The 13,015-nt window shown below is 42.4% G+C and overlaps 1 protein-coding gene across 5 annotated transcripts in view; it reads right to left on the reverse strand.

Annotated features, from left to right (window-relative positions):
* rusc2 (RUN and SH3 domain containing 2) overlaps nucleotides 1-13,015 on the reverse strand; it is a 42,766-nt gene that overhangs the window by 14,736 nt on the left and 15,015 nt on the right. For 4 of the 5 annotated variants that reach the window (XM_085426454.1, XM_085426453.1, XM_085426458.1 and 1 more), the window contains exons 3-4: nucleotides 6,283-8,045; nucleotides 4,622-5,165 (exon numbers count right to left, since the gene is read on the reverse strand). In XM_085426454.1, coding sequence (XP_085282580.1) covers nucleotides 4,622-5,165; nucleotides 6,283-7,851 — 2,113 coding nt within the window. In that variant the 5' untranslated portion in view covers nucleotides 7,852-8,045. The remainder of the gene's footprint in view (nucleotides 1-4,621; nucleotides 5,166-6,282; nucleotides 8,046-13,015) is intronic. The other variant, XM_085426455.1, reaches the window with a different exon arrangement.

Genomic DNA, 13,015 nt, shown 5'->3' on the forward strand with positions numbered 1-13,015 from the left:
TGAAGGTTTCCAAATATGTTTTTGTAACGCGTCTTCAAACGTGTGTAGATCAGAGCACATATTTGTGAATACCCACAAATCACACACATCTGTGACACATTTGAGGCTGATTTCTCTCCGTACGCCAGCCGGTCTACAACTATAAAAGGCGACAGCTGGGGCTTCCTGGGATATCACTCTCCCAGTGCTCTTTACCCTCCTTGGTCTTATTCCACAGGAATCCCAAGCATGTGTTTGTGTATTTACCTAAGTAGACAAACAGCGAGCAGCTGAGACTGAGCTGACGACGGTCACTGTTCTTATATGTACAGAAACTGATGGGTTAGTGACTTAATTCATAGAAATAAGTTATCTTGCACAGTTTAAAAGTACCTGAAACCCTAACGAGTCAGAGTTAGTGGCTGAAAACTTTCTGATTTTACTTAAATCCATCCATCCACCTCAGTCCAACACTGTATTTGTGCTACTCTTTGACAATAATCTTTATTTTAACATTAAATTACCAAGTACAGACAGTTATCTAATGCACAGTCTATCCATTTAGTGTACAGTACTGTACAAAAGTCTTGGCCCATCCCTCATTTTACTTTTTTTGCTTCCAAGGACACTCGTGATCTTTTAAAAATGAGCATTAGCTCTCTGGGTTTTCTGCAGGTAGTTTTCTTTGGACATTCCACTTCTATTTCTCTAATTTTCAGTTAGTTTCTCTTTAGATTTTTTGTTTGTTAAGCTACTTAATGCTCATTTATGAATCATTCGAGCCTGAACCAGTGTTGTAATTGTATATTTAGTCACTTTATTGCAGAGGGCTGGTGTGACAGCAGAGGACGTTAGGTGTAGGATGAGCTGTTGTGGCGATCCCTAAAAGGAGGAGCTGAAAGAAGAAAAACCTTTAAGCACTTTGTTACTAACAGCCTGTTGCAAACACACATCATTTGACCACATTTCTCAGTTCAATCTAAAAAAATTGAAAAGTTAACACAGTCTGAAGTATTTTTGCACCAACAAGCTGATTCCCAAAAAGTTATTAGCTCTGAGAAACTGGCGTGTGGCGTGTCTTTACACAATCTGAAGAAACTGGACAAGAAGAGGACAAAAAAAGAAGAAGTGGCAGGCTTACAAGAAACTATCCGCAGCAGACGAACAGCATCTGAAAATCATGTCCTCAAGAAATAGGAAATAAATCCAGCAAAAACCTGAAACAGGACCTGAGAGATGCATCTGGCCCTTGAGCCTCGATCCATCTACTGTTCACTGAAGCCTCATCAGAAATGGTCTCAGTGAAAGGATGGCTGTCAAGAAGCCGTTCTTAAGGAAGGCAAACTGGAAGAAAAGGCTGAGGTAAGAACTGGACTGAAAACCAGTGGCAACAGGTCGTACGGACCCAAAGGGCAGGTCAAAGCATACCTGGAGAGAAAACCACAAAACAGAACACTGGGACCGGACGTCAACATTACTGAAGCCGTGTCACGACAGAGAGCAGAGCAAAAAACAGCCGACATCCAAAGAAGAGCGCCGAATGTCCTTCAAGAAGCTTGGAGAGCTACTCCTGAACTTGCCCGAGAGAGAATAAACGTGGTCATACCAAATATTGACTTTCAAGCTTGTTAGAATTGTACAAACTATTTTTGTCTTGATGCTGTATTTCCATGCATCTTATATCTGCACCCGTTTCTTTTTATCCCTGCAAAATATACAGGAATGAGGGTTGGCTGAAAACTTTTCCATAATGCGATATGTTAACGGCTTTACTCTCCTTTATTTTCATTCACAGATGCAGATGTTTCAACTTCAAATGATTTCTGTCCACCTAATTGTACAGTACAGAGTGCTTTCATTGATTCCAAATCCATCTTTCTTTTTTTTTTTATTCCTGATTTAGTCTGCAAGAATTACGCCTAAAACTCCACGTGTACTTGTAACAACCAGCATACTGTGCTAAATACATCCAAATTAAGCAGAATTGATCTGTTTTCAGGCACAAACAAAGGCAAAACAGGATTGTGCAGGAATACAGTGACATCTTAGTCATAAGTGACTAAGGTTGGCTGAGAAGGTGATGTGGGTACCATTTCAAGTTCAACAAGCCAAAAAACACTTGACACCAGTAGAAACTCCTCCGTCAGATTCCTCACATCTCTCAATTCTGGAAAATAATCCAGTGCTACAGATGGAGGTTTGTGTTGAGGTTTCTGAGAATAACTGATCTGTTAAGCCAAATGAAAGGGAGCTGAAAGGCATCACATTCAAACACAAACTTCATTAGAAGTTTCAGAAATAGAATTGATTGAGAGCGATGACACAGAGGTTTCTATCTACGAGCACTTGTTTTAGGAAGGATGGCACAAACATGCAAATATACAAGCCACACACACACAGCTCAGCAAGCTGATGCAGAGCTCTGTGGGGGGCGGGTGTTTCACTGCATCTTTCTCTCCTCTCTCACCTGTTTGTTATTCTGAGCACGCTTGGCCCACTTCAACCCTTCATTCCATCTAAAGCACGCACACGCACACACCTCAGAATCTCAATAACCCTAAACCTAACCATAACCTAATAACAACCCTGACAACACCTTTAAGCCTCAAAAATGCCTTTAAACCCCATAAGTGACTGTTGCTTCTCCACAAGTATAGTAAGATGCCAATTTTCTGTCCTCACAAAGATGTCTGAACACGCACACACACACACACACACACACACACACACACACACACACACACACACACACACACACACACACACAAAAAGTGAAAAAACACGGCCGAACAAAATGCCTGTCCACACCTGAGGGATATTACCTCAACATTTGTTCACATTTGATGATCTGCTGTTTAAAGTAAGTCTATAAAGTATGTAAAAATGTCAGCATATTTACAATTGAATGAAAGGTTTTAACTGTTTCTGATTTTTAAAACAACTTTCTTTCTTTCCCTTATAACGAACTCACAGTCAGGGCTTGATCACATGATTCATACCTTCGTGATGCTGCTATTGGCTCAGGGTGCAGGGGGAACTTCCCAAACATGTTGCGTTTATATGTCATTATTGCGTGACATCAGCTTTTATCAAACCAAATACTTTCCACTGGAGTTTGCAGAGCCCAGATTAGTTCAAAGTAGGGCTGCTCGATTATGGCAAAAATGATAATCACGATTATTTTCACTGAAATTGAGATCTCGATTATTTGACGATATTTATTTAACCCTTTAAGACCTACCATAGAACCAAGTCCACCAGAGCTTATATTATTTTTTTACATGTTGTAGTGCCATTTGTGGGAGCATTTCAAGTTGCTATACAACTGTTATAGCCCATATTTTAATAATATGTATGCATTAAGTCCATAGTAACTACATTAATTGCAAAAAAGTGCAATAAACTACAAAAAAATTGAAAATCGTTTTTTTTTTTTTTACATATATTTCTACTTGGAGAAATTTAAGAGGTTTATCCCTCAAAACTTTACATACAAAAAAGTTGCAAAAAATAGTTTACAACAACAGGAAATTTATTTTGAGCGTCTTCATAGTTTTATTTTGGAGATACAGCAATTTTTATATACTGCAGGTAAAACAAAAAAAAACAATCCTATGATGCAAATTTGCAAAGAAAACAGCATGTGCATCAAAATAAACTATTTCCAGCAGTGCAATTCGAGTTCTAAGCATCCCAGCAACTATTCAGAAAAGTCAAACATGACCAGTATAGGCTTTTAAGGCCTACAAGTAAAAAACTACATTTCCGCGAAAATGACGTCACCTCCGGTTTCGGGGAGGAAATGGCCGACATGTGATAGTTCGCACCGACGTCTGTTTCACTGTGGGAAGTGTTATGAACAGCTGATCGGATCGGCAAAGCGTGTTTCTGGAATATTATGTTTTTGTTCCTGCAAGCGCTTTTTATGCAATTTTTGCAAAGCTTTATGTGGAAGGAAACCGTGACCGAGGACAAGCTGATGGCATCAGATGTAAGTACAACTCCTCCGGTTTCACATGCAAAACAAATTATTGCGCTAGCTTACACGGTTCCGGTTCTACAGGGATTTAAAAGTAGTTACACAAAACGGAGCGTGCTGCTCTGACCGGCTTCAATGACTTTAAAAAATAATATAACATAGTGTGCAACACCACTGAAGTTTTTTTTTTTTTTTAACTCTTTTCAACCAACAGCAGTCACTCTCCTCTCCAAATAATTTCTGCTTAGCTTTCCACGCTTCCCTCGGGTCCTCTTAATCAGCGGTCTCCACCCTTTTTTGCGCCACGGACGGTTTATGCCCGACAATATTTTCACGAACCGGCCTTTAAGGTGTCGCGGATAAATGAAGGAGGGGCTAATAATCGGCTCAGTCATTTTTAATGATCGTTGAAAGCCCAGATCGTAATCGTGATTAAAATTCGATTAATTGAGCAGCCCTAGTTCAAAGGAAACTATGTATCTTCCATTCATTAGGTAGACAGAAGGAGAACAAATGAATGCTAATGTGCTCGAGGCGGATATGTAGATGGGAAATTCTCTAAGTGTAAAAACTGTCAGTTTAAGCTCCTCTGTCCCTTTGCAACCTAAATGAAGGAATAAATGAGGTTTACACTGTTGTTGTGCAGTGTAAGAGGTGGTGTACCTTCTGCCTTGGCCCGGGTTTCTCTCCCCCCTTCCAGGTGTCGCTCTATGCTGCCTTGACTGTAACATCTGGTAAAGGGCACAGGCGACAGGGCCTGACTGTCAGCCTCGACACGCTGCTCCAGGATCGGAGAAAAGTCCACTGAGGAGTGCGAGTGAGAGGAGACGGCGTCTGAAGCAGCCTTCACCGAGGGCGATCCACCCGCTCCTCCATTTCTTCGTTTGCTTCTAGCTATCTCTGCGAAGGAGGTGACCCTCGGAGGAGGAGGTGGGGTCGCGGCAGCGCCCTCGCTGAGCCGGACGGGGCAGCTCAGCATCCGCTCCAGCGAGCCGAGCCGTGGAGACGGAGACTTGTCCAGGTTGCGATCGTAGCTGCGAGAACGTGGACGGCTTCCTGCAGACGCTCCAATAACGCCCCGACCAGACAGAGGAGGAGAAATGTTGACATACACCTGGCCTTCAATCACAGGACCAGCTTTAGCTCCCTGCTGATTCTTCCTCTTCTCCTCATCCTCATCATTGTCATTATCATCATCATCATCCTGCTGAATAACGAGGAATATGAAAAGAAAAGACTGAAAGTTAAACTTTTTCCAAGAGATTATAAAATAAAACACATTACTAGCTGTGGTTAAGAGGTCAAATTAAAACCAAACCAAAGGCTTAAACTGACTAATCCAGATTTGCTTTGACACAGTGGCAGTGGCACTGTTACCGACTGATATTAATACCCTTCAGTCTACATAAGTGCTAAAATAATCCTCAGACATGAGCAGATAACTGCAGACGGTGGCTAGTGTCTAAAACGAGCCAGTGCCAGACTAATACCAGTGTTACTGCTATTTAAAGGTTTCACTGTTTCAGTTTAATTTACAGTTTAGGAGCTCTTTATGTTTCTTCTCCCCATTTTGCCTTTTCTGTTGAGTCAGATGTAATTTCTGTCTCTGTTGTTGATTTGGTCTTGCTTCACTGACCAATTTAGTTTTAGCTACATAAATAACAACAACAGTCACCGCGAAGTGCTTCATATTATAAGTTCAAAGCCTTTACAACCCCAACAATCAGACGACCCCCTATGAACAAGCACTTTGGCGACAGTGGGAAGGAAAAACTTCCCTTTAACAGGAAGAAACCTCCAGCAGAACAAGACTGAGAAGGTGCAGCTATCTGCCACAACCAGTTGGAGGGGAGAGACAATTAATAAACATTACATCATAATCACTTGTTTGTGTAACGTAATTAAACTGACCTTTACTTAACTAAAAACATCAAACACAGATTCAGTGGAGGATAAATCAAAGACTAGATCTTTTACATTCGACTTGGATTATAGATTCTTTATCATCATAAATCCTTATTCACAGTTAAGTGCTGCAGTTATTCAGTAAATCAGTGTATTTACCTTTACACATAATAAATAGGAAAACAAAACTGTCACTGATCATATTCGATTATAATCATATTATATCAAATGGAACCCAATGTGACATTTTAGTTTTGTCAGTGTTACAATTTTACATCACAAAATAGCTGATGAACTTTGACCCTTTGGTCGCACTTCTAGTGGACTGCATTTCCACTCTCGTGTGGACCTTTGCATGCAGTGTATCCTGAAATGGATTAGGAACTGTTGAAACTACAGAGGCCGGATTCTCCACTCACCCTAGATGTCTCTCCCTCTTCATCCTCTTCCTCCACTCCTTCCTCGTAAGCTTGCTGCCTGAAGAGGAAGTACTCACTCGGCTGAGTCGGGGTGGGGCTGCCTTTGCTGTGTTCGTCTGAGCAACTGTGAACCGAGGAGCCCGCGGGACTCGGGGACGACTGCGACGAAAGGTCGCACGTGACCAGTTTGTAGTAGTTCTGGGTGGCGACGACCAGTCGTGCCTGACTCTGGAGACAAGAAGCGAGGTCGCCAGAGGACCCTGCGTGAGGAGGGTGGTAGGAGTTGCAGTTGGCATCGAGGTCAAGAGCCCCCTGGTGCTCCACTGAGCAGGAACAGGTGGAGGAAGAGGACAGGCGTGGTTCACGGATGAGAGGGAATGTGTTTCCAAGTTGTTGAGATAGGGGAGGTTCGGTTGGAGAAGTGTGAAGGTCCAAATAGAAAGCCCCTCCAGTTGAGTCTCGGTTTCCTGGTAGATCGGAAGCAGATGAGGTGCAGGAGTGGTCGGTGGAGCTGTTGAGGTTGGTGGGACCGGACACTGGTGGCTTCTCTGGGACGCTGTTGTTCATCTTGTTGTAGATGGCACTGAAGTTGACGAGCACACCATCGGAGCTGTTGCAGGAGGAGTCGCTGCCGTAGCCTTGCTGGCACTCTAAGAACGGCTCGGAGAACGCCTCGGGGAAGTGCCGAGGGTAATTCTGGGAGAGAGTACAGCAGGAGCAGTGCTGGGTGGAAGAGCTGGAAGAGTAGGAGCCTGTCTTGCTGCTTCTCCCACACCTCATCGGATGATCTTCGTCTTCTTCGTCGTCATCACCCCAATCTTGATCTCCGCAGTCCATCGACATGTTGGAGCCACTGCTTCCATGGCGCCGTTGACTGGCAAGTTCCAAAATTTCGAGGTCTTCTAGGTGGTTTGAAAGATCCGAGGCGCCACCTCTCAGGGACTCCCCACTACTTCCTCCCACTGAGCTGTGAAGGAGGAAGGGCTGGGGAGCAAAACCAAGGTCGTGCAAATGGAAGGAAGTCAAACCGTCACTGAGAGCAGAGTGAGCGTCACTGTGAAGGTGAAAGGAAGAGTCTTCAAGGTAACCACTGAGGTTGTCACCGTCATCTTCTTCCCCTTCGTCATCCTCGTCCTCTTCGGTATTCAGCAGAAAAGGATTTTGACGGAATGGATTCCTGTTCCTCGGTTTGGCTCTGGGTAATGTGTGCGCTGTAATCAGCTGGTCCTCCGAATTGCTCGAGGCAAATGATGAATCATCGCTGGCTGTGCTGCCGCCTCTCCCGCCTCTCCCGCCACCCTTTCTTTCTCTTCCTCCATTGTGGGAGGACCAGGAGCCACTAGAGGTCTGGATCAGGCTGCTGTAGAGGAGAGCTTCTCTCTGGAGGACGTCTCTCTCCGGAAGGGAAGTGGTGCGACTCAAGCCCAGGTTCTCTGGTGGGCTAAAAGGGTTGGTCCTCTTCATTGAGCTCCCGCAGCCACCCTGCCGCCTACTCGACACCTGACAGTGCACCAGGGGAATGTGGTGCACAATCAGCGTCTCACCAGACAGTTTAGGAGGGCTGTCCATGGCCTATGAGGAGCGAGGGAGGGACTGGAGCTGCAGCAGCTGAGCGAGGCCCTGTACGGGTGAGGGGGGGAGGCTGAAACGAGGTGTGTTGGCAGTTGTATTCACACTCTGTTTGCTGGGCCTCTCTCTGCAGGGCAGCCAGGGATTTGGAAGGAGAGGTCAGGGAAGTCTACACCATGGTCAGAGTGATACATCTGGAAAACACAAAGACAAAAGAAGTTAGGAAAGCAGGCAAATACACGCACGCGCACATGCACACACAGGGGTTGAGGCTACAAGGTTGTAAAAAAAAGCCAGTGAAACGGTGTTAGATAAAATCATAACTTATTAGACCACAAAAAAAAAAAAAAAAAAAAAGAGCTGGAAAAAAAAAGGCTGTTTTATTGGTGTTTGGTGTCCTTGTTAAACATGGGACATCAGAGCAGAGTTTTCAGTTAGTAGGTAACATCAGAGGCAGTTAGGGTACCAGGACTTTGGTACCCTATGTACCGCAGCCAGCTGCATGCTTTTTACTAGCAGCTCCACCAATATTATGGTGATATTCTGTCCTCATATCCGACACCATCAAGATATCCACGGACAATCTGCCCAGGTATAATGTGATAAATCAACTTCTATTCCATAGATGTTTCTTCTTTCTTGAGCAATTTCTTGGCCGAATGGTTGAGATCAAATGGAAACCACAGCAATGAGCTTTCAGTTTGAGTAAAACAAACCGTTAAAATGTCCCTTTCAGTGTCTTGAGGAACAAATCTTCTCCTGCCCTTCACAAACTGCATTTCAGTTCTCTCAGATTAATGAATAAATAAACGACATATGGTTTTCTTAGCTGAAGACTTAGCTCTTACTGTTAGTGCGTTGTTACATCTTGCACAGAAGTTCAAAAAAAAAAAAAAAAATCACATATTTCTGTAAAGTTACCATATAGTATTTACAGCATACCATAATACTGTATACCATACAATATAAGTACAGTTAAAGTATTGAATGGCTTAAACCACAATCATTTACAAAAACCTCGTCCTTCAAGGAGCATCAGAGCTTTCATTAGCTTGTAATACACGGGATCAGCTAACCCCAAAGTCCCAAAACCAATCACTGTAAAGCCCCTCCAGGGAAAGCAATAACAAACCAGTGACTGAAGTTTTCCTTTCCCAAAGCAAACAAGAGTCTTGATGAACTCCCCATAACTGAAAATTTAGATTCTGTGTTTACTTTTAGTCTTTAATGGAAGCATCCACCCAGCAACAGGAGCATCCTAACACAGCTAACAGGGCTCACACTGTGTTTAAACTTTAATGTTCGAGTAATTTATGAAACAACAGGAACAGATGAGTGTGTTTATTTGTTCTCAAGCCACTTTTCTTCTAGTAAAGCCTAAACACACCTAGCTTCTTTTTTTGTTGCTAGCTTAACTAATGTTAGACATGAGAAAAATAGAGGACATAATGTAAGAACAAAGTCTGCTGCATGAAAACAGTGAGCACTGTGTAAAGCAGCTCTGTGTAAAGCAGCTCTGCAATGGTCTCTTTGTTTTGGGTTGGTTGAGCTCAGGGGTAGTTCCTGCATGTCTTGCTTTCTTCTCTTCAGCCTCCCTTCTGAGCAAATGTCTGTAGTCTGCAATTAGACCAGGAGTACTTAAGGCCAGAGGGAGGAGAGCCAGAGCGACTCTGCAGTCTGCTGCTGACTGCTAAATCCTGCTCAGTGAAGAGGAGGGTGTTTTTAATCATTTAACCTTCTTGACTTGCTCTTTTAGTGATCAGCTTCTAGGTTTTGCCGTCTCTTTCTTTTCACTGTGACAGAAGCTTGTCTGTCCCTTTCAGTTTAATAAGTAAAAATTAAACTTCTATTAGCAATTTTTTGTTTCTTCCCCACATGACAGACTTTCAGGAGAAGGTAACGGGAAACCAGAGCTGCATTACAAAAGGTCAAAAACCATGCACAGACGATCAAATTAATAGTCCTAATGTGGTTTTGTTACTCCAAAAACTCGACAGCATCCTCCACTGCAACCATACTTGTTGTTAAAATGTAGTAAAAAGAGAAATTAGAGTTCTGGAACTACAAAACACAATGCACAGTTGTTTCCACCAATGATCAGCGAGTCTCCCAAAACATTTAATAAACTGTAGTAATGTAAAGTAATCCTATTAAAACAGCTTCAGTAGCTGTAGAGAAACACATGCAGTGGAAACAGTGAGAGCCAGTAACACACCAAACAGCTGACTCTTAAACAGGACTATGATCTCATCCTTATTCACATCACACCCTAAATAACAGACACAGGATTGAGCCTTCATCCTTCTCTTGCCCCTCAAACGATCAAATCTCCACGAGGCCCTCACATCTTCTTGCTGTCAGATTATATTTGTTGGTGCAAACACACATTTACCTAGCATGCAATTTATCTTCAAATAAGGAAAAAAATATTACTTTGCTTTTGTTTGCAGGTATGTATGCACTACCTTGCACTCCATCAAGTCTGTCATTTTTCAATTACAGCCCAGCAGCGTTTGTGCTGATGAAACTTTATAGATAAAGGTGTCTTTATATGTCAATACATGTAACTCCCAAATTAGGTGTCGTTACAGAAAATTTACACAAAAATGATGTATTTCCTCATGCTATTCTCACCGCACTGAGGTGAATAAATACACTGAAAGTCATTTTTCCATCAGATTCCCACTTCCTCCCCAGAGGAAGTAAAATGCAGCTCTATTTGCAGTAACAACATTTCACACAGGCTTTAATGCTCTTTATCATTTCAGACGCTGGGAAGCTTCTCCATCATTTGTTTATAGGATTTTTCTAATCAAGTTATGTAGAAATGCTTCATAAACCACCTTTCTATCCTTTGTGTAGTCCAGACTGATATGTACTGTACGCAATCTCAGATTAAGTGCGCCTGTGACTAAAAAAGTGGGAAATCAGATCTGAAGATAAAAGCAAAAGCCACATTTTAGCATATTGGAAAGCTGCACTGCTAACAGTTGCATGGATAAGAAGATGAAGATATAAATGCTGGTGAGAGCGTCACGATCACGATGGAGGCAAAGACACACAGCAGCTCTACAGCTACGTGTTCGCACTGTGCGACAGGTTTACTTGGTGGCACTGCAATAACTGTGATGCTTCTCTTGATATCCGACCTTTTAAACAGAGGTATTTGCTGTCGGGATGGACTCGGATTTCACCTCAAGTGGAGCTCAACCTATTTATCTCAAAGCTGTGAACAAAGAAGTGATGGGTTCCCACTAACCTGTGCTGCAGGTATAAATCATGACATTTTCTGACTTTTCTTTTTTAGTATCTTGAACTTTTTTTTTTTCCTCTGCCCGTTCTGTTGGTTTTTGTCTTTTGCCCTTCTCCCCCGTCCCTCTTCTCAGCTGTTTCTCTTTCCCTCTTTCTTTCTCCCAGTCAAGTCTGTCCCGTATTCAGTAAGTGAAAATAAAATAAACAATAAAAGGTGAATCAAATGGACCATTACGGCAAGGCTGGGATGGTCAATTTGGTAAAGTAAATCCGTTGGGCATCTTTCTTTGCCTTTAGACAACAATTCTGATGGCAAAAGAGCCAAACAGGACAGGCACAAAAAAAAAAAAAGTATCTTGAACTGATAAATTATAGCAGGAAGGAAACTATTGTTCGTCACGGTGTGAAAACCCCCCACAGTGAATGTGAACCTGCACCTGCCTGGGTGGAAGTTGTCTTTCATGTGATAGCGAAGGATGGAAAAGCCTTTAAATTCCTCCTGGATTAAACAGCAAAGTAAACAAACAACATGGACCAAGATCTGAGCCCACGTTCACCTCACTGCATTTAAAAATCACAGTGAGGATACTGAATCGAGTTATAATCGCAGACCATCAGAAGAAGCTGACTGACAGAAAATATAAACCATCGGTTGTTTGTTTAGGGCATCATTAATTAAAAATACCTGTTTTGTGACTACTTGCCATAAATTAATTGTAGCGACTGAAACAGAGAATAAGACGTTTCTTAGCTGCCGCTCTGAACCAAAGCCTAAACTAAACCATTACAGCACTAAAAATCGTCACAGCTTTTCATTTTATCATAAACAGTTTCATGTAATTTTCCTTTTCTTGACGGACTAATATAAGAACGATTTTCAATCGGCGTATCGTATGAAACACACTCATCATGCACTTTTATGTGCGTTTCAAACAGAAAAGTGCATTTTGTTTTGTTTGTGTGGTAAGAATCAGAAGCCTGACATCTCATTACTACTACGCTTAGCAACATGATGTCCTGTTGTTACATAACAGAGACGACACAAAGACACCTGACGCAACAAACCACCAAAGAATAAGTCTAATCTTCTTGCAGCGTATTCTCTTTAAGTGTTGAATACAAACGCTCATGTGGAACAGAAAGGTAAGTGAAGTATACAACATCATAGAATCTGCTCCTTTCTTCCGAGACTCCACATATCTCTGCATATAATATACGTATCAGGTCCAAGAAGCCTTCAATGTATCTGAGGCTGTCACTGGTTCCTGTTAGCAGAGTCACATTAATGACTCTATGCGCAGTTAAAGACTCCAGGCGAGGTTAGGGAAAGCCAGTTGGTTTTATGAGATAATCTGCAGGATTAGGTAGGCGAGACTGTAATGTGTCTTCAGATTAGACAGCTGTCTCGTTCATATCACCTGTTGCTGTGAATTCTTGTGAAGATGATGAACTTTAGGAGAGCAGCCCATGTGAGTATTGATCTATTCATGTGAGGAATCTCTTTTCTACTCCTAAGAGTGTGAAAAAGACTGTGCCTGGACTTCTGCACGTGTGTGAAGACATTTCATCTCTCAAACAAGAAGCCTGTTCAGTTCTAAAAACAAAAAGATGGAGGGACTCAGGTTTAGTTGGGGTTGTCTGCTTTGGAGGCGGGCGTTCATCATATAACAACAGGATTTCACTGCTGAAAGCAGCGGTGATGAAATATATCAGTCTTCTAAGCCTGGTTTTTCCCAGATTTCTTCCTGTTAAAAGGGGAGTTCTTCCTTCCCACTGTCGCCAACTTTGTGGGTTAATCTAGTCTCTGAACAAAACTAAACTCATTTTACATACTGCTGAGTAGCTGAAGCAATAATTGTACTTCTATTACATTTTCTGTTTAATAATCTAAAAGGTGCAAAATAATTAGTAA

The sequence above is a fragment of the Rhamphochromis longiceps genome, linkage group LG12 (genome assembly GCF_057381845.1).
Source record: "Rhamphochromis longiceps isolate RC_006_pf linkage group LG12, R_longiceps_female_GT1.1, whole genome shotgun sequence".
Lineage (NCBI taxonomy): Eukaryota > Metazoa > Chordata > Actinopteri > Cichliformes > Cichlidae > Rhamphochromis > Rhamphochromis longiceps.